General features: G+C 41.0%; 1 protein-coding gene across 1 annotated transcript in view; it reads right to left on the reverse strand.

Annotated features, from left to right (window-relative positions):
- ntng2b (netrin g2b) overlaps window positions 1-25175 on the reverse strand; it is a 75269-nt gene that overhangs the window by 41571 nt on the left and 8523 nt on the right. The window contains 1 exon segment of the mRNA XM_049604549.1: window positions 15652-16295. Within this exon segment, the coding sequence (XP_049460506.1) occupies window positions 15652-16295 (644 nt within the window).

The following is a 25175-nucleotide window of genomic DNA, read 5'->3' on the forward strand; positions in this document are numbered from 1 at the left end:
GCATACGAGTAAATTATTTACACAGGATACAGTAAATGACTATTGCGTGCGTACCCAGTCCTGAGAGCATCTCCCTGATTGGTTGGTTTTGGTCGTGTAAAGAGCAGCAGGCAGAGTCAGGCCCACTTTGAGCTACCTGCTCTCTGAAGTATGTACTGTATGCACAGGACCAAATAACTAAATAATGGAGCCTGGGCACATCCTGTTCTCCAGTCCAGACCTCAGAGGACCGCTCTCATGAGCACAGCAGAGACTCTGTGTGTGTGTGTGTTTGTGTGTGTGAGTTAGAGAGAGAGAGATACTGGAACAGTTCAGGTGTGGGTTACATGCCAGCTGTGTAAAATGTACTGTTTTTGCTGGCCTTTCAAACTGCAGGGGTAATTAATATGCAGCTTTCAAAGATTTTTGTCACCCTGGCTGTTTCCAGTGATACATTGTGTATGAGCATGAAATACAATTTGTAAATAACTTTCTCAGCCACTTCATCAGTTGGTGTAACTCTTGTTTCAAGAAGTTCCTGGTTTTCAGTCTTTATTCAAAGAGTATCAGGTACTCATACTGTAAATGTTGTTAAAATTTGGGGTAGAGAGCAGATGGACTCAGCTGCAACTAAGTAGTATATGTTGAAGTATGTGCGTCACTTGAGAATAGCTTAATATAATATCATAATCTAGGCTGTGTGTAGATTTACGTCACGTGGCTTTGGACAGCAGAGCATATTTAGGCATGCATGGACAATTATTTACTACCTTTTTTGTTTTGGGTCAGTGTCTAATTGTCTCTTGTTTGGACCAGAAAATTCAGCTATTCAGATTTATTTATTGAGTAGGTATTTGGTTTTTAATTTGGGGATTTGGTTATTCATTTTGGGGTTTTCTTGTTTGTTTTATCTTTTTATTCTGAGAAATGAAATTTAAGAAATTAAATTAAATTGTTTTTCATGAGAGCTCCACTTCACGCTGAGGACAGTTGTTGAGTCCACCCGAACACACAGTAACAGAGCTAACTGTTAGCCTCATACAGCTAACGTTGCCTCTTGGTTATTAATGGGTCTGACAATAAAAGTTGAGGCATTTCTGTGCCAGTTTCAGAGTGTTGGGACTGTTAAGTGGCTTGGTGTTGTATGTTAGCTGCTGCTATGTTAACCAGGCAGATGGTGAACTGACCGTTGGCCAGAAGGAGAATGGCTCCAGTACTATATCTAACCTGTGTTCACAGAAACACTGAATCTTATAAATATAAATCTCGAATCTCAAATTTGTTGGAGGTAGTAGGCTGTTTCGGCGCTTCTGTTTCACAGCTTTGTCAGGTGTTGCCTTGAATTTGGAGCCTTTTATTATGAGCACTAATGTTCAGCCACCCCTCCCACTCCCTGGCCAAAGTTTTGAGTATTTGCTGTTGATTACTACTGATGCTGCGGAGCGGGGAAAAAAAAGGTCTTGGACAGCCTTACTTGTTTGTTTTTGCAAAATCTTCTTCTAGAAAAAAAAGTGGGAGTTAGGCCCTGTATACAGTAGACCAAAGACTACATTAGAACATGTTCAGACCAACTTTAGCTGTGTAAGAAAAATGCAGCCCTCTGACTCAATGCAAAAAAAAAATGTCACCCAGAAAAAAAGTTGAACTTCACTCAACTTCAACACACAGGGATATCATCCAGGAAGACGCTGGCCAATCAAAGTGCACATTCCTGGTAGATTACTTTGTATTTCTACTGTCAAAACAAAAGTTAAAATGATTGATAACATCCGGAGTTGCACAATTCTGTGTCAGAGTGTTATAAGAGTGCAGTGTTTTGGTGTCTGACAAGCCTTCAGTCTCCTGGATCTATTACTCAACTTGGACTACCTGGGTCGTATTTTATTGTCTCACTGGAGCCCCAATAAACACGCCCCCCCAACCCCTTGCATGTTTTTAAAGCAGGGCTATTTTTGATCTGAACACCCACTCAGTCGAATGTTACTGTCATCAGAGTTTAAGCCAGAACAAACTCAGTCACAAATCCAAAAACTAAAACATAAAGAAAAACAAAGCGTGTCTTTCTTGCACAAAATAAATAAGAATCCAGTAATAAAGTTTATATCTGTGCTTAGTATGCAGATGTAAATAAAATACTGAGTTAAAGCCTCACATCAGCAATTTCACCTATACAGGTTTCCTCTGCTTGTCTCTACGTGACACTAATAAAAAGTTATTGTCCTATGAATAACATATGCTGAATGTTAGCACCTATAAAACGATCCACTCTCAAAACTTATTGACCACTGTGGTGGGTGACCCTCATTAATTCGTCCACTCAAGACATATGTTACTGGCATTTGGCACTTGGTGGGTGGTAATTTAAGACACTGCATGCCTGCATTGTAATATTCATGCAGCATGATGCAGCATGAATGATGCAGAATGGCTGACACTGTTCTTCCTGATGCAGCCATGTCACCGCATCGTAAGGCTTCTTCTTCTGAAGACAGTTTGGCCTTGCTCCATTCGGCCCCGATCGTCCTGAGATCACTGCATAACAGTGCTGGATATTAGAGTGTAACCTCCCTGCAGAGTCCTTACTGCTGCTGAATGTGTTTTAATGAACACTACAGCAAAGAGTAACACCTGGGGAGAGAGGAAATTGGGCGTGAGTTGGGGGGGGGGGGGGGGGGCATTATTATACATCCTCCTCTTATTTAAGATATGAACGAGGAAGAAGAAGTAAAGGGAGTTGAGAGGCGATGGGAGGAATGAAAAAGTGATGAAGAGACAGAAACTACATGGAGGTTTGGTGGGAGGTTCTTCCTGTTGTGCAGTCCCCCACAGAGTCTGCAGACCCCCAGGGGCGATATGGATCTTTGTAGGATCTTTATGTTTGTTATGTGTGTATATGAAAAACTTTGGAGCGGAGAACAGAATACACTCAGCGCCTTATCTCTGAGACAATATGCCCGCCTCACGAACTTTAGAGACGCACTTTTGAACCTCTAATGTGTGAAGGCATGTTATTATAAATTGGCGCACCAACACACACAAACCCGCAGGCCTTCACCCATCTTCACCCGTGCACCTAATTTTTACTTTACTTTATTTTTCCTCAGTTGCATTTCCTCTAATTTAAATGTGAATTCATTTGGAGAAAGTCTCCGAAAAGTCACTAAAACTTACACACAAACACACACACCTGCAGACAAAACCTAATACAAAACACACATAAAACTCACATAATGTGCATTCCTGTATAGCCATGTGTGTATTAGTTTCTAATTCCATTGAGACCGCGCAGGGGAGGATGCCTGGGGAAGAGAAGCTGAGCTGGGATCAGCCAGAGGACAGGGGTTAATATAATTATCCTGCTAAAACCTTGAGACTGAAAGAACATCATTAGTCATAGAGAGAAGAGAGTCGCCCGAGCCGCGGGCCAGAGGAGGAGAGGAGGTGAGGACAGAGGAACAGAGGAGAAGAAGGAGGGGGAGAACGAGGGGAGAGCTTCAAAACACACCAGTGCAGTTAGCAAGACAATTAGTACAAGGACTAAAACTTGGGGGTCTTTGTCAAAAGAAAAAAACAGGGAGGACAGTGTTTACCAGCGCTCGGAGCTGTTGCAAAAACTGCTGTGCTTATTCAGTAATTATGATATTTTGCTTAATAATCTCTATATAATTGAATTACTTTTGGTGAAATGGTTTAGCAATCTGATTCGTATCTGAACTGAACCGATAATGATACTCTTGTGTAGCCAAAGCTCAGCATTATTTAGTAATTAATGAAATGACCTCTGGTTTGTGCAGATTTGTTACGAAGCTGTAGTAACTGAAGGACTCAGTATTTTCTGTGAGTGTGCTTAGAGGCCAGCAAATAGACAGATAGATATTAAAGGGCAGATCTTCAAACATGTGCCTTTTAGGGCCAATACACTGATCAATTACACTAAAGTTCAAATCCATGAGGAAGGTGAGAAAACTATATGCATCTATTTCTATCTCTTCACTCTGTACTAGATTTTTTGGGGGGGATTTTAGTGACTTTGTATGACATAAATATGACTGACTAACACAAGGTTCCCATAGATCCTTGAAATCCTTGAAAGTTTCTGCATTTGAGGGGAGGAAATCAACGCCTTGAAAGTTGATATAACTAGACATGGGTAATTTAAAGTGCTTAAATCTATATATGTAGTGCAAGAATAGAAAGTTCTTTTGATTTTCTGTTTACTTCATGTCAGTAAATAAGCTACGTTCTGCTGCTTTGTTAAAGATCAGGACATCCGTATGCCCGATGCAGAGTCTGCAGCAAATCAATAGAATTTTACGCCATGGGCGAAGCAGCTTTGGCGCATGCTGACGAGGCATCACACAGGATGGCACACTGCAAGTTATCATTAATTAACCTTGATCTGTCTCTCAAACTATGCCATGTTGGGTTTTTGAATTTGAAGGAATTGGGCTGGAAAGTCCTTGAAAAGTCCTTGAATATCCTTTGATGTTTAAGAAGCTGAAGGTGTGGGGAACCTGCTGATAGAGATGCAGCATCAATTTGACCCCATGAATAGAAATCAAACGAGGGCTGCCACTACAGCCGATGATTTTCATTATCTACTAATCTGGCAATCGTTTTTTTGTTTAGAAAATGCCAGAAAGAAGTAGCTAAGTCTACGATTGCATCGGTCTGGGTGATATGGACAAAATCAAATATCCCAACATTTTTTCATTGTTGACTACTGGTGCTTTCACTGAATTTTTGATAAATGATCAGTAATGTGGATATAATGACTAATTGGGTAAAACGGCTAGGACAGTCTGGAAAATTAAGAGAATTACATCACTTTACTGTTATGCAGCCTTTAAAACCAGGAAAAGACTGAACTTATATTACGATATCTAAAATCTAAAATAGATCTAATCTCATATCATGATATTGATATAATATTGATATATTACCCAACCCATTACCCTATTACCCATATTACTCTCACACAAGACAATGCAAATGCTCACAATTGAGAATATGGAACAGGGGAATATTTGGCATTTCTACTCAGTACATTTACTAAATGTTTGCTTGTCTCCACAGTTGTTGATTGACTACTAATTGTAATTAAACACAAAGCAGTAGTTCATTGTTGCATTATTAAATCCATTTTTTTTTCCTAGCTTTTTGCCCCTGCAAAATACGTTCTGTTGTCGAAGGTTTAAATCTAATACACTGCATTCCTGTTTATTGATAATGAAGATTTCAATGTAATATTGGGTGAGTAATTAATATACAAGTGAGGGGTGAAGTATTTGACAGGATAAAAAAAGCCCCTTACATGTACATTAAAAGAAAGGAATGATTACTTGTAGGTTATATGCAATTTACCAGCTGATAAGAGTAATAATAATTATTAATTGAAAGTAGTCAGCATGTAGATTCTCAGAAACTAATAATCACAGTGGTACATTATCATCGTGCGACCCTGACATTACATTCTTGACCTTGGAAATAGAAGCTTACAAAATAATCTCACCCCAAACTCCACTTACTCACTTGTTACAGAGGTTTTGATTAAACTACATGGCCTGGCAGATGAAGCCCAACTTTTAGGACAGCGTTCACAAGAGGTTCAGTGACAACTGAGCAAACCCCACCCACTGATGCAGAACTTGGGATACAATCAAAAGCTCCAGAACAAGCAAGTTATTGGACCTCGAGTTGAAATTGTTTTATCAATAATAGTATCATAGTACATCCAGTCAGTCCTCAAGCAATCAAGTAATAATTATCAACTAAATAATCCTTTGCAAGTTCTCTACTTTTAAGTTGTTAATTAATTCGTAGTTTGTTACAACCCTAGATTTTTTTTTGTTTTATTCCAAACTAAACAACATTCATCATATCACCTGCTGACTTGTTAAGCAGGACTGAAAACTTGCAGACTCTTGTCCCTCCATGGCCCATGATGGGACAACACTGAAGTGAAAATCTCCTGACATCAAAAAACCAACTGATCACAGTATGAGCTGGGGTGTTTCTCATTGACAAGCACATGGGCTCCTTTTCTGTCTCTCCAAACTGATGAGTTGTTTATCCGTGCCCGTCTACATGCTCGTAATGACAGTGACAGTAAAGACTCTGTGTGTTTTTTGAACACACCATGCCTGTAATAATGCTATGCTAATTAATGTGGCTGACTGAGAACAAACCATCTTTCCAAGGACACCCTCCCTCTACCTCATGTTCTCCCACTTACAATTCCCAGCATGCTTTTCAGCTTTAAAGCACGCTTGCGGTATCAAGAGATTCCCCTCTCACCAGATGCTGGGTAAGGCACAGTGCAGGCGCTAGTGGGGAGAATTCTTTATTGTATTTGTGAATTTAAAAGGATATTTATGGGATGAGTAAAGAGGAGGGGTGGGAAGGTGGAGGAAGAAAAGAAAAATCTATTGAAGAGGGAGGGGATGAAAAAAGAGACGTTCATCTGTGAAACAAAAGACGGGGAATGAAAGGAAAACAGGAGAAAACGCTGACTTTAACTTTCTTCCCTTCTGAGGGGAAATAAACTGTGATTATCAAATCAGTTACAACCATTGTGTCATAAATCATCGCATATGAGGGGAACAATGACACATTCCTCATTGCGGTCCCTCAGCTTTCTGCATGCCTTTCTTTTCTGTGGAGTGCTCATGAATGATTTAAAAAGTGATCTGTTTCTGAGCCTCGGCTGCCTCAGAGGAAGAGGAGCTCAGAGGGGAGGAGTCTGAGCAGGGTGGGAGGGACCATGCATGAAGGCTTCCTGTCTCTGGCAAGAACACACTCTTCATCACACATCAAGTACGGATCGTATATTTCATTCATGAGGGAGAAGGTGGCAGTATTCAAGTGCAAAGCGCTTTCCTCATGAAATGGAATAGACGGCTAAAGTTTTCAACCAAGGGTGGAAAATACGGAGAATATGTGCAGAGACTCTGCTCTGTGGTGATCGTGTGAACTGGAGAATAATATTTACAGAGCATCACACCTCACATCATTCATCACAGAATCACACACCCCAGCTAGTCCCATGAAACTAGGAGTTAATCCATCATCTGCCTCCCTCTTTTCTTTCTCTCCCTCTCCCCCTGATCCAGGCTTATACCTACCATGCTCTCACCTTCACTCGGCAAAGGACACGAAAGAAAACTTTAGTGTAATTCAAAAGTAGTGGTGACAGTCTCCAAAGTCAAAGTCACCCTACATGGATAACCAAGACACAAAAAGATGGAGGCTCCAAAAAGGGAGCAGAGGAGAAGCATCTGTTCTTCCTTGTTCTCCAGTGGAGATGATGGACAAGCCTCGAGGCCACAGAGCTTCATGCTTCCAGTACAACAAAAGCCTTTGTAACAGTCAGATTTTTATCCACAACTCAGTCTAATTAGTCCATCCTTCAGGAGGCAGCATGACTGCCAAAGTACAGATCAGGGTTCGCTAGAGATTTCTGATTTCCAAGCTTAATTGAGTATGTCGCAGTTACAATTTAAATTAGGTTTGTTATTGTTTCTGTTGCATAAATGATCAGTAGAGTGTTTCAGCTGGTGTGGTTTGTTTTCTTCTTCTTCCCTGTTTTGTTAAAACTACTTCAGTACCTGGCTTTGCACTCCACTTCACTGTCAGTTTTTAGAAAAAGGATCAAAAGGATCATGCGGTAGAGAGTTTATCTTTTTTATCCTACACATTCTTGTCAAAACCTGGTGCCTTCATTACCCACAATGCAACTCCAGGCAGGGTTTCAGTAGGGGGGAGGGCTGCATTGGTGAGGGTGTGTTTACGGCACCGGTGAGACAATGGAACAAGATCCGTGAGTTCCAGGTGGAGTAACAGATTAATGCGTTTAAAGGCTTATCAGACGCCAAAACACTGAACGGCAGTTTGTAGTACTCACTAACCGGATTTTACAGCTCTAAAAAGTTAACTCGACGATGTGTAAAAACTTGGCAAGTCCCCTTCTAAGCATCTTGTGACCTTTTAGATTTATCTTAGGATCCCTTGAAGGGGTTCCGACCCACCCACTGATTGAGTTGATGTGGGTGAAACAGGTTACACAGCACCTTTCTCTTAACATTGACTTACTTTACTAAAGTTTCTATTTTATTTTCCAAATATTTGCTTAAATATAATAATTGTCTTGTAGATTTGGGTTTAGGTTTTAATCATAATAAACATGATTTAGATGTGGCTCCACGTGGGCCAAGAACAAGTAACTCTTTTACCCTGTTTGCATTTGTATCTGGATATCCTATTTGGATCTGTAGAAAATCCATGTAAATGCAAAGTGCAACTGCATACAGGTTGCACTGTGATCAGACTGCACTCAGATCAGCTAGACCACATCTGAACTTGCGCAATCATATCCAATGACAACATGTGCAGTATCAAAATAGCAGAAACATTTGCTATTACCAGGTGTAACTGCAAAGATCTGTGGATCATAATCCTGTCAGTGTATCCACATATACATCACAAGTTAATATCAGGTGTAAATGGGGCCGGATCTCGTAGTTTTCTGGTCACTTCAATGTCATTTCCTCAAAATCAGGTATCAGAATTTTCAGTTTTCATTTTTCAGCAGTGTGATTTAAAAAAAGAGCCTATCTGATCATAGATGTGCTGAGCATTTGTGGCCCACACGCACAGTATTGTTTTCACATATAACAAAATTCTTGTATGAAACATCCCTGAGAAAAACCCGGAACCTGCAAAGTGATAGATCACTTAACTCTGCTTCTTCCTGCTGGGCGGTAATTGTAGAGGTAGATAATGTATTACTCCATATCAAAGGTGAAAATAATGTCAGTTGCAAGAGTTCTTAGAAACAGTGGACCAGATGTCAGATTTCGCAAAAGGAAAGAATCCTTATAAGAAGTTATGTTTTTGAGTTGGTGAACTTTGGAAGACCGGGGAATTTCCGTTAAAGGAGTTGTTTTGGTAATCTGAGGTTCTTGCGCAGTTCCAATTCTTGGAAATCAAACGGAGCAGAGAACACTTAGGTTTCCCAAGAAATCAAACCTATTGGGACAATTATGTGATAAGCCCAGACCTGTCTGTGCACACACACACACACACACACACACACACACATACAAACGAACAGACGCCCACTCACCCAAATAGTATAAAGGCATTTGAAAGTTGGATAAGCGGGGCTGTTTTCTGCAGTTTCCTGCTGTGTTCTCAACCTGTGTTACTGAGTGTATTCATTTCAGTGTTTGCTGAAGTTGAGCATTTTCCTTACATAATTATAAAGACCTCCCGCGCAAAAGTCCACCAGCTACACCTTAATAATTTCCATATTGAGATCCGACCAAAATGCAAGCGCAGCTGAGATCATGAGAACATTTTATTAATACCAGGTGTAAATTCAAAAGCTCTGAGATCAGATCAGATGTTATCCAGGTGCTGTATCTAGACATGGTCACATGTTCATACCACAGGAAAATGGGACCCAAGAACTTTGGCTGCACAGAATGATTCCTAAAACATGCTGAAGTAATTTCAAATGCTTGCATAACTTTGCTTTTTTGTTTTTCTTTTTTTCTTAATACAGAAATAAGTCTCAGGTTTCGTCAACATTCATGACTACAGTTGCAAATTTTGTGTGTGTGTGTGTGTGTGTTTTAGTTTTCATATTTTTACAAAAGACTTCTGCTGCTCCGGCTGTCATGATATAACCACAAACAGACAAATAAAAAAAACCAACAGAAAAAATGAAAGTCATCGTCCTGAAAACTGCTTCGACTGTCCTTTCTCTACTCTCTGGCACAGAAAACTTTACTGGTGTTCATTAACATGTTGCAGTCTGTTCCAGTCTGTGAGGAGATGGAGAGCTTAAACCTCTCAGCACATTAGCTCTGTCAGCAGGGGGCCAGGATGGCACTGAGAGAAACGCAGACACATGACCAGTAAATGAGTCAAGCAGGCATGAAACAACATGACCATGTAAAAACACTCTGAATATCATTAGCATTTATACGGCTTGTTTTCTGGCAGGCTTGCTCTTAACTAATTTTCACTACTGGAAAATAATTAGTTGTTGATGAAAGTTAAGGCCTTCAGACAAGACCGGGCCTTTCAGATGCAATTAGTGGTTAAAGCCCACAGACCTATATTACTTCATTGTTCTGTAGCCGATTGCTAGTAGCAGAAGAAGTAGTGGTGGTATTAATGTTATTAATACTCTTTACTTATGTTTAGACAGTGTCAGTTTTTCAGTTAGTTGGTCCACCACTTTGGTCCACACTGAAATGTATCAACACTTAAATGGATTGTCTTAAAATCTGGTTCAGATTATCAGACTCCCCAGGTGATTAATCTGAATGACTTTGGTGATCCCCTGACTGTCCTCTGGTGCCACCATGATGTTTGTGGTATTTGTGGTTTCGTTTGAAATGTGTATAAAGTTATTGTACTGTATTCAGGGTGAATTGTAATAACTTCATCATCAGATCAGAATTTTAATGACAAATGCTTTTGGTTTATGACCAAATATCTGCAAAACTAATGAAATTTCCATCAACCTCAGCTGTAGGCTACTTATTCTTTAGTGCTGATTCGCAAATATTAGCATGCTAACACACTAAACAAAGATCATGGTAAACATTGTTCCTGCTAAACATCAGTTAGCGTTGTCATTGTGAGCATGTTAGCATGCGGATGTTAGCATTTAGCTCACATACCCTCTGTACAGCACTGCTCTGTACAGTATACAGCCTACAGAGCCACTAGTGCTGTGCTTTCACACCTGTAGTTCAGTATAATTTCTAAGCATTATAAGCATTATTAATATTATAATAAGTATATGTAATAATATATTTTTAGTGGACTTAAAATTAAAAAAAAAGTACACAGTTGGATACAAGAACAGCAGTTTTAACAGCTTTTGTCATGTTAATCAAGGACGTTACCTGCACTGACGTGCATAAATCTTACCATAGTTATCAAAGTATTTATATAAATAGGTTATATACATGGCCTCATAGAGATAAGTTATGAGATCGCGGACAGATTTCACAATCAGTAGATGTATTTTTTAATTTAGCTTTTGATAAAATCATCATAATATGCTATGATAAAATCTTGTGGCTGGTTCGTCTGCTTTCATACAATAAACTGCACCACAGTCCGCTTGATAGCTGACCAAGACCCCCCTTTAAAGTGGTCTCAGTTCAGTTTTTTTGTCTCCACTAGCAACACAGTCGAAACTGCTTTATGTGCAATGACTATATTTTCAATTTTTTTTTTTTTTTAACTCATTTTTATTGTGCACTTTATACTGTATTGATGCTGCTATTCCCTCTACAGGTGCCTTAGTATTATTTTATTATTTTAGTATTTATTCCCTTTTATGGTTTGGATTTTATCTTATTTTTATGTATTTATTTTATTGTGTAACATATTTAGTGAGTGGTTCTTTGACAGTTCAACATGTCGACATGGCAATAAAGTATTGACTCTTGAATCTTGTTTGATTGATAGCTTTTGTACCAGTCTAAATGAGCTGCATTAACTGGGCAAACAGACTTGAGTTTGTTTTAACTGAACTAAACCTGTTTAGGTGTGAAAGCACCCTTCGTCTTGTTACAATTTACAATAGATATTGTACATGATAGAAATTCTATATGTTAGTTTATTATTTCACAAGAAATATGAGGACAGTCAGCAAAATAATGTTAATGTCACTGTAAACAAATAAATTCCTTCAGGCCATACAACTTTGCTGCTGTATAGCTGTATATATTGTGGCAAAACAAAGATTTTTTCTTTCTTCACTATTTGTTTAGCAGTTTGCAGAGGCCAATTAGGACAACCTAAAATAAATAAATTATAAAATACTTACAGTGGTACTGTAAACTTTTGAAAAAGAAAATATTTAAAATTAAAACATTGATTTGCCAATAGTGGGTTCATCTTTTAATTCAGTTTGAAAGGATTTAATGAAGTCTGTGGGCACAATTATCAGTCAAAATGTAAATTACAATGGAAAAATGATAAACTGTGTTGACATCAACCACAACAGTGCTATACATTCACAACATGTGCTGAGTGTTTTCTTGCTCAGCCGAAAGACATCAGGGAATAAGATACTTGGACTGCATACTTGGCTTCTCTTAAATGTCATTCTTCCCCCGTCATCCAATCAAATTAAATTCAGAAGTCGGGGAGAAGAAGACCTGATGTTGCAGCGATTACCAGCCAGGAGAGAAAAACGATGCAGACTTCGCCTTCCCCCTCATTCTGCTCCATCTCCTTCTCCCCGTCCTGGCCCTAATCCACTTAGTTGGCTCTTCCTGAGCTTACAGCCTTTCCTTTATTCCATTATAAAGACCCACCGTACGACCTGCTGCTTATTTCATTAAAAAGGCCCAATCCGTGACCCCACGTCTAATCCATAATGCAGACTACAGGCTAGCCTATAGTCCACACCACAGTCCAGCGGGGCGGCTGACAGATGTGACAGAGAGAAGACTGAACAGGGATGGAGAGATGGAGGTCCAATGAATGAGGGGGAATTTGAGAGCTCCGCTTATGAGTAAAGCTTCCCGGTGAATATGATTTCACTGATGTAAATGATGATAGAGTTGAGGCTTTGCTCCGCTATCTTTGATGGTTGGAGATAGCTTTCACATGGCCCATCAGTGATATGGAAATGGCCACATCTAAGGGTTGAATATAGCCTGTAAAATGAGCATGAGGCCTGAGGCTTTCAAAACCCCAAACACCTTGGCTTAGAGTTTATATTGTAGTCAGTACTGTAGCTCATTACAGTTAACCTTGGGAGAACTTTGTGACACAAAGTGAGTGATGCTGAATCATATAATATTCTATCAACTCTATCCAATTCGACTTTGCCTCTGTTTGACCTTCTTCTCCCTTCAAAATCCCTGCTCCACCTCTGGCTGCCCTCTACCCTAAATACCCTCTCACAACTTGCTCAAGATCCAGTTTGCTGAGTGTTTTCAACGCGTCCACAAATCTAAATTTACAACCCCCCTTCTATCAAAGCTAGCTTCCCTGCGTTTGCACTTAATGGCCTATCCGGTTACCTTTTTATTGATAAAGCAGCACTATTTAGCCCTGAGTACCTGGCTTCCCGCATACCTGCGCCAGCTCTTTAGAGCTTGGCCAGTCACTCTGACAATGCAGCGTCAGATAAAACACGTCCCATAGAGGTAGCATCTTACACTGGTTGATGGGAAAAGGGCTTGTTTTGCTGTCTCTGTCCAGGCTCAACCCAGGTCATTAAGAAGAGTTAACTAATAATAATTACTTTTAACTGGATTCATCCAGAGAGCCACAGATAGAGGCCTGGGGACATACAATACAGCCAGGAAGTAACTACAACCCTCTCTCCATCGATAACACCAGCATATCTCATTACTGTGGCGACCTGCGGTACACTGCCATTCGGTCTTGATCATATAAAACCCATTTCAGTGTGCCGTCCCCGCCGGAGCACCAGCAGAGTGGAATATTCATTATTCAAATTTTAAGCATTGGAAATCCCAATATGTTACTAAGGCCAGATGAGATGAGATGAAATAGCTTAGCCTTTTGTCCAGGGAACATTGACTAATCGTCTCGCTCCCCAAAATCAATTTCCCAGCCGTAAGCATCAGACACTCTTGATTGTACTGTACTGTTGAAGACCCCCCACCACTATCACCTAATACTCCTGCTGGCTGCCCAGAATAACTTATTGATTAGTGATTATGTTACGGGAGGTGTGGGTGGCCGGGGCGGAAGACGGACTGGCCTCAGTCATCTCCACAGGGCTAAATTTGGATCTGTTACCAGATCCAGCGCACACTGACACTATCTCCAGCTGCCACCAGCCATCAGCCCTGCTCTCTGGATGAGGAGAGAAATTAAGAAAGTTTTCTGGAAGTATAAATATGAAGAGAAACCTTTGAGAGCTCACAGTGCAGGGGGTTGTTTCAAGCAAAGCTGCTCAGCAGGGAATACGAGATGGATGATAAATTCTTAGCTGTGGTGCACTTGCGGACTACTAAATAAAGAAATGAGCACAAATATTTCAAAACAGGCATGGTTGATTATTAAATTTGCCGGCTGTGGTGGAGGTTGTGGCGTGGTGATGGACTGTTTCACCCCCAGGGTATTGGGCTGAGCTCTCCTTCTCTCTGTGATTCTGTGCTGAGCCTGAAAAGTGGCTGTGATCAATACCTGCAGGCCCTTTCCACAGTGCCAGAGGGCTGTTTATGTGTGTGTGTGTGCACGCATGTGTGTGTGTGTGTGTGTGTGTGCTGTGTCAGCATCCACTCAGGACTTTATCAAACAAGCCCTGTACGTCGACTCCACACACACACATAAACACACGACGCCCCCATCGGCCAACACCCCTCTCAAACAGTCACTCATTTTCACTTTCCCCTTCTCACCCACAATCCCCATCTCTCACACAGACACACACACAGATTCACACCTCCCCCTCCCATTCCAAGCCATCCCAACACGGATGTTAAATACCATTCAAATGTCAGCCTCCCGTATTGATTGGAATGATAATTCTGAAAGGTAGGAGAGATGGCTTGTTGATGCTAAGCAGGCGCGTGACGGCCCCGAGCATCCTTCACTGTCACAAAGTTGCCATGTAAGGGTTCCCGGCTCTGCTGGCAGAATGTGGATAGCGGTTTACGTTAGACCACCGAGGCCGTATGTTTCTGTCATTAATCATTGTCCTCACGGGCCAGTGACAGGCAGGCCAGGATTCATGTTGAGAGAGAGAGGGGGTCATTTTTAACGCCCTCAGATCAGAAAGGCCATGTGAGAGTGTGTGTGTGTGTGTGTGTGTGTGTGTGCATGCATGAGTGTGAGATCAGAGGGTTTGTTCATCACCAAATGTTTTTTCTCTACATGTCATGGTCTAGAAAAGACATTCAATGATATACAGTTTGCTTTATGATTATAATCTACTAAACGTATCCTTTGTTATTGATTAGTTTTAGCCAGTGTCATTTCAGCAGATACACATGAATGGTGCTTGGCCATTTGAACAATCTGGCAGCGTTCTGTCTTTGATATGTAAATCTTTATTATTTTAGTTTAGTTTTAGTTTAGTTTAGTTTTAGTTATGTTTTCCACATACACCTAGTGACACCTACTGTAGCCATGCAGATAGTAGGGCTGGACCCGCATATTTGACTATTTTGATATTAGCTTGTTGGGTAGGAATTTGGTTTTCAATTTGGGTTTTGGATATTTGGGTTTTTGGGGTGGGGGTGGGGGGTTGCCTCACTCTCTTTCTCTTTGTTTATCATGAGAGCTCTGCTCTGCACCAGAGACAGTTGGTGAGGGTCCGCCCGCACACACACAGAGCTAGAGACGGAGCTAACTGTTAGCATCACATGGCTAACTTTACCTAACTTCAGAGTTGAGCCATTTTGGCGTCGGTGTGAGTTTGGTACCGTTTAACGGCTTGGTGTCGGATGTTAGCCACTGCTGCAGTGTTAGCTCATGTGAAGTGAATAATGAAGCTCCCTTTTTCTTAATTAGTAAAAACAATTTTGGTAATAGTAACAAACAGAAATCTTATTTGAGAGTATACTGCAGTTTTCCATTTGTTTCCAAGTTAATTCTGTTATTATGTTAAAAGGAATGAACATGTGCATCCCTTATCAAGTCAGCATTGACCCTCACCTGGCAGGTACCTCGATGTTGGAGATGGCATAGAAGTACTTCAGCAGGTTGTCTCTCTGGACATAGGTGCCTCCAAGGGCAGGCCTGAGAAGCCTCATCCTAAGGTTGGTGAAGGTGAAGAAGTCCCTCAATCCCTTCATACTTTCCATGCGAGTGTACAGGCTGTCCATGTTCTGTAGCCGCGGTCCTGCAAACACAGCAAAGCGCGCCCGCACCTCCAACTTCACATTCTTGTCGTTCTTGGAGCCAACCCAGCGTGAGTACTGCTCGGTGCAGATGACCCGCGTGATGTTTGCGGGCGAGAGGTCACGCACACGTTTGGGTGGCATGTTGAAGGCATCCATGCAGTCGTCAGCGTAGAACTGGTAGGGCTGCCAGGAGCGTCCGTGGTCCATGGACTTATCCAGTACCATGATAGTAGGTCGGCCGTACTCAAAGGTGATCTGGATGTCGTCTGTGAGCTCCAGACTCTTGTTCCAGGACATGGTGATGTTGGCCAGCAGTGGCTCTGGGTGGCGTCTCCATGTGACTGTCTGCCAGTAGGTGATTAGACCGTTGCGTTCTTTGTCCTGCATCAGCTGAGGAGGGTGGGCCAAGTCTGGATTAGAGGCATCACACTCGTCACTGCACAGGTATGGGTTCTCCTAAAAGATGATGACAGAGCAGAAATACATCAGTCAGGGTTTGAGAATTACATCAGTGTATTTCTGATTGTAGTTGGGTAGAATGTATATCTATATTTATTAGAGATGCACAATATTGAATTTTTTGCTGATATCCGATATATAACGACTTACTGGGCGGATAACCGATACAGCTAGATATATCCACTATTTTCCCCACCTAATTTAATGATCATCAAGTCTCTTGTGTAGTGGAATCAACATCATATTATGCATGCATACTCTTATCGTGATGGCCCACCAGCAGATGGAGACGTGAAATAGAATGCTATTAAATGTATGTAATATACATTCATTGCGCAAAATAACAAAAGGCATGTTTGCAGATTCCAACTTTAAAGCCAGTATCAGCCAATACCAATAGTTGTGAATTTGGCAGTACATCCAACCAGCCTCAAAGGTCAGTTACAATGATGAACTGTTTTTACAAATTGTGCAGAAATTCTTTGCTAATGCAAACCAGATGTTGCATCAGCTGTTTTCGTAGCTAGTATCAGTCAGTCTTGCAGATGAGGACACTGGATGTAGAGGATCTGAGCTGGTGTGGTTACATGTGGTTTGCGGTTGTGAGGCCAGTTGGATGCACCACCAATTTCACGGACACTAGAGACATTGGAGACGGCTTATGGCAGTAAAAGAACATTCAGTTCATGGGCAACAGCTCTGGTGAACATTCCTCCAGTCAGTATGCCAACGGCCCACTCCCTCAAAACTTGGGACATCTGCGGCCTTATGTTGTGTGATAAAACTGCACATTTTAAAGTTGCCTTTCACTGTGACCATCCCATGGCACACCTGTGTGGTAATGATGCTGTTTAATCAGCATTTTGATATGCCATGCCTGTCAGGTTTGTAGTTGGATTATCTTGGAAAAAGGAGAAGTGCTTACTGACACAGATTTTTATCAAATTTACAACCAAAATTTAAAAGAATTGTATCTATTGAATGCATTAAAAAGTCTTAGATCTTTAATTTAAACCTGCAAAAAAATAACAGCAAAACCACATGTATATTTAAACAAGCCGCGGACTCTGGGACATTAAACTACTAAGGTGTCCTGTGGCAAGTTAAACTCAACTCCCAGCTTCCCCCTGACTATTTGTACAGGTGTCCATTGCCTGTAAGTACCCATCAGGCACAAAGCACACTGCAGACTTCACAGGAAAGTTTCATTATGTTTTGCCCAGAACCCTAAAAACCAACAAGTACTACAATGCTGGAATATAAAGTGGCCCCAGTTTGGCTTGTTGTTAATTAGTGGTAATTTTAGTAAACATCATATTCTATAAACATGAACTAATATAATAAAGGTCTTAATACCCTCGCTATTTCAATTCATTATGTCCTTTGATTGTGCATATCTCCCTACCAAAATTGCAATTAATCAAATTACTACAATGTAATTGCCTCACAGTGAACATGGGGCCTTTGGTGTCCCTGGGGCAGCTCCCTGCTTTGTCTATTTGGTAATCCAACCTCACAGAGACATTTTCAAGGTGTAATTTCAGCTAAAATGTCTCACTTGATGAAAGAACAAAAGTTGTTAGCTCATTGTTTTAAAAATGCTGTGGTTTGAGTGGATGTGCAGCTCACGGAGTATTTGTGGTCTTGGTTAAGGCAAGGAATTACATTTTCTTCCCACAGTCTTCCAGATAAAGTATGAATGTTCCCCTGAATGTGATTATATATCAGTACTGATTCATATCATGTGTGCTTTTTCTGCTGCGTCTATGACTCTCCACAAAAACGCCCATATTGTTCCCGCAAAGCATTGCGTGTGTCTAAATGAGGAATGCCTTCAACTCCTCGCCAAGGCACTGAGGGACAGAGAGCTTAAAAGTAAACTTGCCAAACAACACAACAGGAAGTGTGAAGGTCAAGAGGATCGTGCATCATCACTGTCTTTGCATAGACAGCAGAGTGCTGCTGCACTTTTAACTCCAGAGAATTGATCTTTCTCTTCTAGTGATGCCAAGACTTTCAAGCCGCGGCCCCTCTACACAACTCAGAAGTCAACGGGATTATTCACACTCCTCACACACAGAGCCTCTTTCTACCTGCACCACAAAATGCCTTTCACTCTCCGTAAGGACATCTCATGCCGCTTGTCGTCAAGACAAGACAAATTTATTGTCAGCACATTCAGATTCCTACATTTCCATGTTCCAAAAAATGTCAGGTCCCGTACCTCCCATGACCTTTTACTGAGAGTTCTCACCAAACTTTGAAATTTAAAACCCTTCCCCTCAGATAAGTTTCCCCAGAATCCCTAATTCCACAATTGCTGGCTCGTCATATTGAGACATTTGCAGACATTTCAGTAAAATTGATGTAGCTTACTGTTGTAAGCCAGTTGTCTGACATCCACATCACCACAGAAGTTAAATATTTACACAAAGAAATCCCAGAGATCCTCACAGTCATCTCTCCTGGTGCTTAATTTGCAAAACGCAGCACTGACGCTGTTTGGATTCTATCACATTCAGAAGGCTCATCGTGCCCCCAGGATGTACTAATTAGACTGAGAAGGGGTTATTATTTTCTCCGATATTTAGTCACAGTCATTCATTGTATCAAAGGGGTCATTATTTGTATTACTTGTCTACTTTATCACACACAGGCACTGGTTTACTTCATTATACTGCACATTTGTAGCATTTCTTGATAATTCCAACCCCTAAAATTGTCATTTCCATCTCTGCCATCATGCTGTTGTGTTATTGACTGATACGTTTCATTGTCCAAAAAAAAAATCCTCCACAGTTTTCTGCTCTAAATACAACACATCAATTTTATTTAGGTTAAGAATTAGCTGCTGATGCCTGTTAAATTTCCATTCGACTGTGTTTCCAACCTCCTCCTTGTTTTCTGCACGAACTGATTACATTTTATAGCTGATGTTATCCTTCTTCTTTTATTTATTGGGAATCCAATAGTCTTTCTAAATTTTACTGCATTCCTAACAAGCTCTTGATGGAGTACAGAGTATGTCTTAAAATATCCTCTTTTTTCTCCCACCTCCACCTCCACCTCCTCCTTCCTCCCCTTTCTTCTTTGTTTTGTTCCTTTTATTATTTTTGCTGTTGGTGTTATTACTACTTCTAATTGTAGTGTTTAAGACTGCGACCAGCTCATCTTGAAATGCTGTTTGGTAAGGTAATGGAGATTATGTTAGCAACAACAACTACAGAAAAAAAGCAGATTTACTTTAATTAGTTTTGGAATATTTTTAGATATTTAAATATAATATGACAGCAGAAATGACAAGCAGTAGTAAGAGGAAAAGCAGGCAAATCTAAGCTCCAGTGACATCAAATATTTGCAGCTTTAACATTTGACCTGCACGTGACAAAGGAATGAATAACAGTAGCTTGTTTACAATTCAAACTGTTTACATACCAGTTTCATCCTTTTAATGTTGGTCTAATAAAAACTTTCTACTGTGTGTTTTTAACCCTGTAGTCAGTTTGGTGTGTCACTGATTTTGTAAAGATGTTTCAGAATTACAGTCAATAATGCTTGAAACAACTTTGGAGTACAAAAGTGAATAAAAAGAGGCACTTATAAAACAACTTACTCGTACTTAGAGCAAAGAGCAGTAGTCACCTTTCAGAATGACTCTCAAGTGATCATATGATTGGTAACATGTACACTCAGAGCACAAAGAGCCAAACAAAGACAAGGAATTACTTTACATCTGCCCCTTACACCTGCGCCACACTGCCTGCATGAGTGTGTGTTGCGGAACCTGAACCATTGAACCACATTGTCAATGTCGACAGACACTGAAAGACAGCGAGAGCGACGCCATCCCGACATGTAAGCAGGCCCAACTGTCTGTTTTCAGGGCGTGACGGCTGCAAACTGATTTTAACAAAGTTGAACTTCTGGATACAAGGAGAACCAATCACAGCTGGTAAATATCTTGCCCTTCTCCTGTAAATATGAGTCCATGATAAATATTGAAAAGAAATTGATTGTTTTAGTGCAGGGCTACCCAGAGCTTTACACCTGTCCCACGGACAACATTTCAGGCCTAATACACATGGTTGCTTCACTACTTAAGACGCAGCCTACCTCCACGCCCTTAAAAGTTAGCACAGAGTAGGAACAAGTAGCAACCAGCACTCAACGTTGCATTTTTTGGGTTGGTTAGAGACGCGGCATGTGTCCCAGCCCAAAACAGCCTCACTGTGTGCGCTAGCCGTGTTGATCAGGCACAGCTCAGCTGCTACATAGCTGCGGAACATAGAGAAAAATAAGTGATATGAAATGTTTAAATCAAAAGCAAATACTAGGCTGAAAGTACCCAATTGTAAGTCACACATGAATCTCACTTGAATTTAACAGCGTTTTAAAACCCAAAGAAGTTTGATAAAAAGTTCTAACACTGCATAAAGTCACTTTAATCTTTCTCCTAATTCCCAAGTTTGATATTTAGCAGTTAAAGATGAACGCAGGCCCTAATGATAATACACTTTATATTAATGTGCCTTTTCCTTGATGATGGCCAGAGATTTCTAAACCTTATAAAACATTAAACTTAGAAAATTATTAAATTTACAGAAAGACACGTCGCAGTGGGCGAAAATTCTGGCAATATAGAGAGAAAGGTTTTATGCAGATTCAAGCTTACTCTGATTAGAGTGATGCATAACATTAACTCGCCTACTTAGCCATTTATCATTTAGCTTTGACAAAGATCCTGAAAATATACTGAGAACACAAATTATATAATTAATGGAACACTAATATAATGTCATGGTACAACTGCTTTCAGTTCAGCCCAGCAGAATTAGATTGCATAATGTCTGTCAAGTGATATTACGTTCCAAATCTATATATCTTTGAAGTATTAAACACTCACTGAAGACTTTAAAGCAACATTGTGCCAGAACTACAGTTTACGAACCAGTTGGACCGCCCAACTTCCCGTCGGATCAGCAAACTTTCTGTTGCTGCTGTTACTCAGGTTAGGTCTGCGTAGGCTCTTTGCATCCTGAATATACCTCCCCAGATATTTAACTATACTTTGTGGTGATGCAGACTTCCTGTTTATTTTTGTAAAATGAAAACCTTTTTCTCAGCAGACAAAGCTTTTATTTTTATTGTGAAGACAATAAAGCCCTCACAAAATAACATTAAGGTCTTGTGTGTGATTTATCCTGGCTTCACATGAGTCGAAGACTAGTCCGCTAGCCACTAGGCTAATTTTTGCAATGGAAAATGTCATAGGCTTATGCTAACATTGTTAGCATGTTGTATATGTGGGGAGAATATGTCTGGCACAAGACAACTGTTTCATCAGTGAAACTTGTAAATTATAATGGAGCCAAATTTTGTATTTTTGTTGAATATTGTCACTATTAAGCCATGTTTAATGTGTGTTTTAGATGTGTTAGTTGAATCAATCAAACCTTAGTGCACATCACGGAAACTCAACACAGTGGCATGGAAACCCCATCACCAACTTGTGTGATTGTAGAGTGACGCAGGCACACTGCTGCACATATACTGACAACGGCATAGGCCTCTCTATAGGCTACAGCGTAGGCTCTGCATAGAACTTACACACAACTGTAAATCAGCCTTTAACTGCACAAACAGACAACACTCTTGACAGTAGATGTGGCTAAACAGGGTATAACCACGGGGACATGGAGTGAAACCAGCAGCACACCACATCATGAAAATCCCACTAATTTGGGTGACCATGAGTCTGCCTAAATATAAATGCCCAAATGTCCAGTAGGGGGCGCTTAGCTACAGCCTAAACATAATTATAGTCTGACCATGAAATAGCAGGCCTTTTTAATAGCAATACTGCATAGTATCGACGTACAATGAAGGAACAGATCATGTGTCCCTGCTTCTTTTCAGACGCTCACTTTCTCTCGTCTATTGCCAAGAAGCAGCAGACGGTTCTGCCTTCTGAATAAAGTCATTGGACTGTACTGAGGGGAAAGTGAGCAGTCAGTCAAACCCACTCTAGTGGTCTAATAACAAAAGCAAAAGTTACAATTCTGCGAGGCTGAGATTATAAATCATCTGATTTATGGTGACAACGCAGAGTGGGAAAACTCCAAACATAAGCAAACGCTGGGCCGGTGCTGAGGGAAGCTGTACAGCACAGAAGACACTATACAGGATCATAATGCATGTGAAGACACAGCAGCGCAACAACAGTATCTCTACACCAAAACCTGCAGATAATCTATCTCTCTCTCCTCACCGGAACGACATAGTAGCATTGTCCTCTATCTGATAACCCAATTATGTCCCTTGCACTGACTCAGATAGAGATCACTGTCGGTGCAAACGCATTTAGGATGATAATCTACAATGCTCATAAACAACTGCAACCGGAACAGGTAATGAGAATGAGATGAAGGGTAGTTTTACTTGTTGCTGTTAGAGGAAAGCAGCTCTGTACCGTAGCGGCCTTGCTGCTTTTGTTCCCTCCATTAGTGCATCCCCTGACCTTAGTCCAGACACACGTTTACACACACGGGACTGGATTAGTAGGCTGTTGTTCTGGGGATGACCCTCGACCTACAAATCCTATTGAAAATGATCGCACTGTCACACTGTCCCAGATACTCCATATAGGTTAGCTGCGGAAGTGTGTTTGTGACAGTGTGTATTTGTCTGAGAGAAAGTGTGTTTGTGTGCAGGCAGATCTGAAACATAAAGGCAAAGATCAATACAATATTATATATTTTTATACATCTTGTTCGTCTCTTTGTTGGATTTGAGCGTTGGGTCAAAAAGCTGCATGTTGCTGTTCACCAGTCTGCTCTGACCTCTCGGAGCCCATTAGGATTATCTACAGTAGAGGTGATATGTATTGTAATATAGGCTGCAAGATTTTTATCCCCCATGAGAGACTTACGCGCGAGGTTATGTTTAAGCCCTTTGTGTGCCCTGTCCTCCTTATCCCACTCTGCCTCCTGCCACTACTCTGCCCCGGCCCACTATATCTATGCCAGGATACACACACGCCCGCAAACACACTCTCCCACACACATACATATACACACACAGATCCCGGCCAACTGCTGCGGCAGGTGGCCCGCACTGCTAAGCCCCTCCAGCAATTATCCTCACTGGGATCCTGTCTCCACGACAACAGCCGCCATGATGCCTCTGTGATGAGTGACTTCCTTGTTTTCCCTCGCGGGATAACAATGGGATTCCAAACAGTCATTAATAACTCCTCAAGTGCGAAAGTTGGCCTCGCGCTACGGCTACGAGGACTGATTGTGAGTGAGCTCCCTGACCTCCTAAGAAATCATCTTACACAAACATCAGTTTATAAGCCAGTTATTTCAGTGTTTAAACACAACAGCGGTAATAAAACATTAGTGGTTGCCTGCAGAAATAACAAGCTGCCGTTATGCATTCACATGAAAATAAGGCATGAAAAAAAATTGTGCTCTGCCTGTCCTTTCCCGTCTCTTTCATCGCTTTTACAAGCATTCACCCAAAATATTTTCTGTCACTGCCGTGCCCTCTCTCGCCTCTTTATTTCTTCCTCCACTTATAGAAGTTTCTAAGTTATATTGCTAGCAAGGGGAATAAAGGTAGGGACACACACTCAGAGAGCACAATTTATTTTGTTTTGGAGAAATATCGAATGAAATGACCCTCCCATTAAAAAGGCCACAGAGGGGAAGAGAAAGGGATATTGCTTTTTCACTTATAACGTTAATCTTTTATTTTGTTGGAGGTTTTTCCATCATACTGGAGGTATGTTACCCTGAGTGAAGATGGTGTGTGTGTGTGTGTGTGTGTGTGTGTGTGTGTGTGTGTGTGTGTGTGTGTGTGTGTGTGTGTGTGTGCGTGCGCGCGCGCGTGTTGCCAATAAAATGTACATACTGAACATAAGTGTGTATAAGTGATGTATCGAATTACAGATCCTTTTTACTTTGATTACCTGAAACAGCGATTATTCGCTTGCTGTAAAAATGTCTCACAAAACAGCAGTCGGCAAGTGTAAATGTGTCTTAGGTGTGTGTTTGCGTGGGCGGGTGTTGTTTATGTCTATGTGTGTCTGTGTGTGTGTGTGTGCGTGCGTGCAAGCAAAAGTAAATGTTTACTGTAGGCAATGTGTGACTGTGCTGGAGGAGGAGAGAAGAAGGACAGAGCAGGGACACCATGCTGCTCCAAAGCAGCAGCAGAGCTTGTCCTGCTCAGATCACCACAGTCGGACCAGGACGAGTTATATTAAGAACTTATCTTAGAATTCAGGTAATGCTTACAACAGAGACAGAGCACTGACAGAACAAAATATCAGGAAGAGATGCTTTTTTTCCCTGCACTGATGAGGTGAATTCAGGTAAAAGCTATTATCTTTTATTGATGTCTGTTATTAAATCTAAACCAAACACAAAGGAGATGTAGATAAAGGGAGGCAGACGAGCTGGGAAAGGATTTTAAGCTTTGAGACGGATGACGTGAATTGTGCAACAGAGATCTTTATATTATACTTCATGTGTTTCTTAAAAAGTACTGCACTGATTTAGCATTGAACTCCCGGAACATTCTCAGACTTACAATGGGCAGTTTTAAAAACAGAAGAGAAAGGAAGGATCAACATCCTGCAGCAACAGAACCAGAGATATCCTCTTATTTTATTCAATGTATTCTTGTTCTTTGTCAAAACCTGGTACCTTCATAACCTACAATACAACTCAAGCACCAACAGTTCAATCAGAGATGCAGGTGTTTTATGCTAGTAGTGGCTAATGTAGCGTCGAGCCCCGAGCCTTTAAAAGCGATGGGGAGGGGCCTACAGAAATCAGAGAGGTTTGCTCTTTTCTGACTCCACACCAATAGATT

The sequence above is a fragment of the Epinephelus fuscoguttatus genome, linkage group LG18 (assembly GCF_011397635.1).
Source record: "Epinephelus fuscoguttatus linkage group LG18, E.fuscoguttatus.final_Chr_v1".
NCBI classification, from domain to species: Eukaryota; Metazoa; Chordata; class Actinopteri; order Perciformes; family Serranidae; genus Epinephelus; species Epinephelus fuscoguttatus.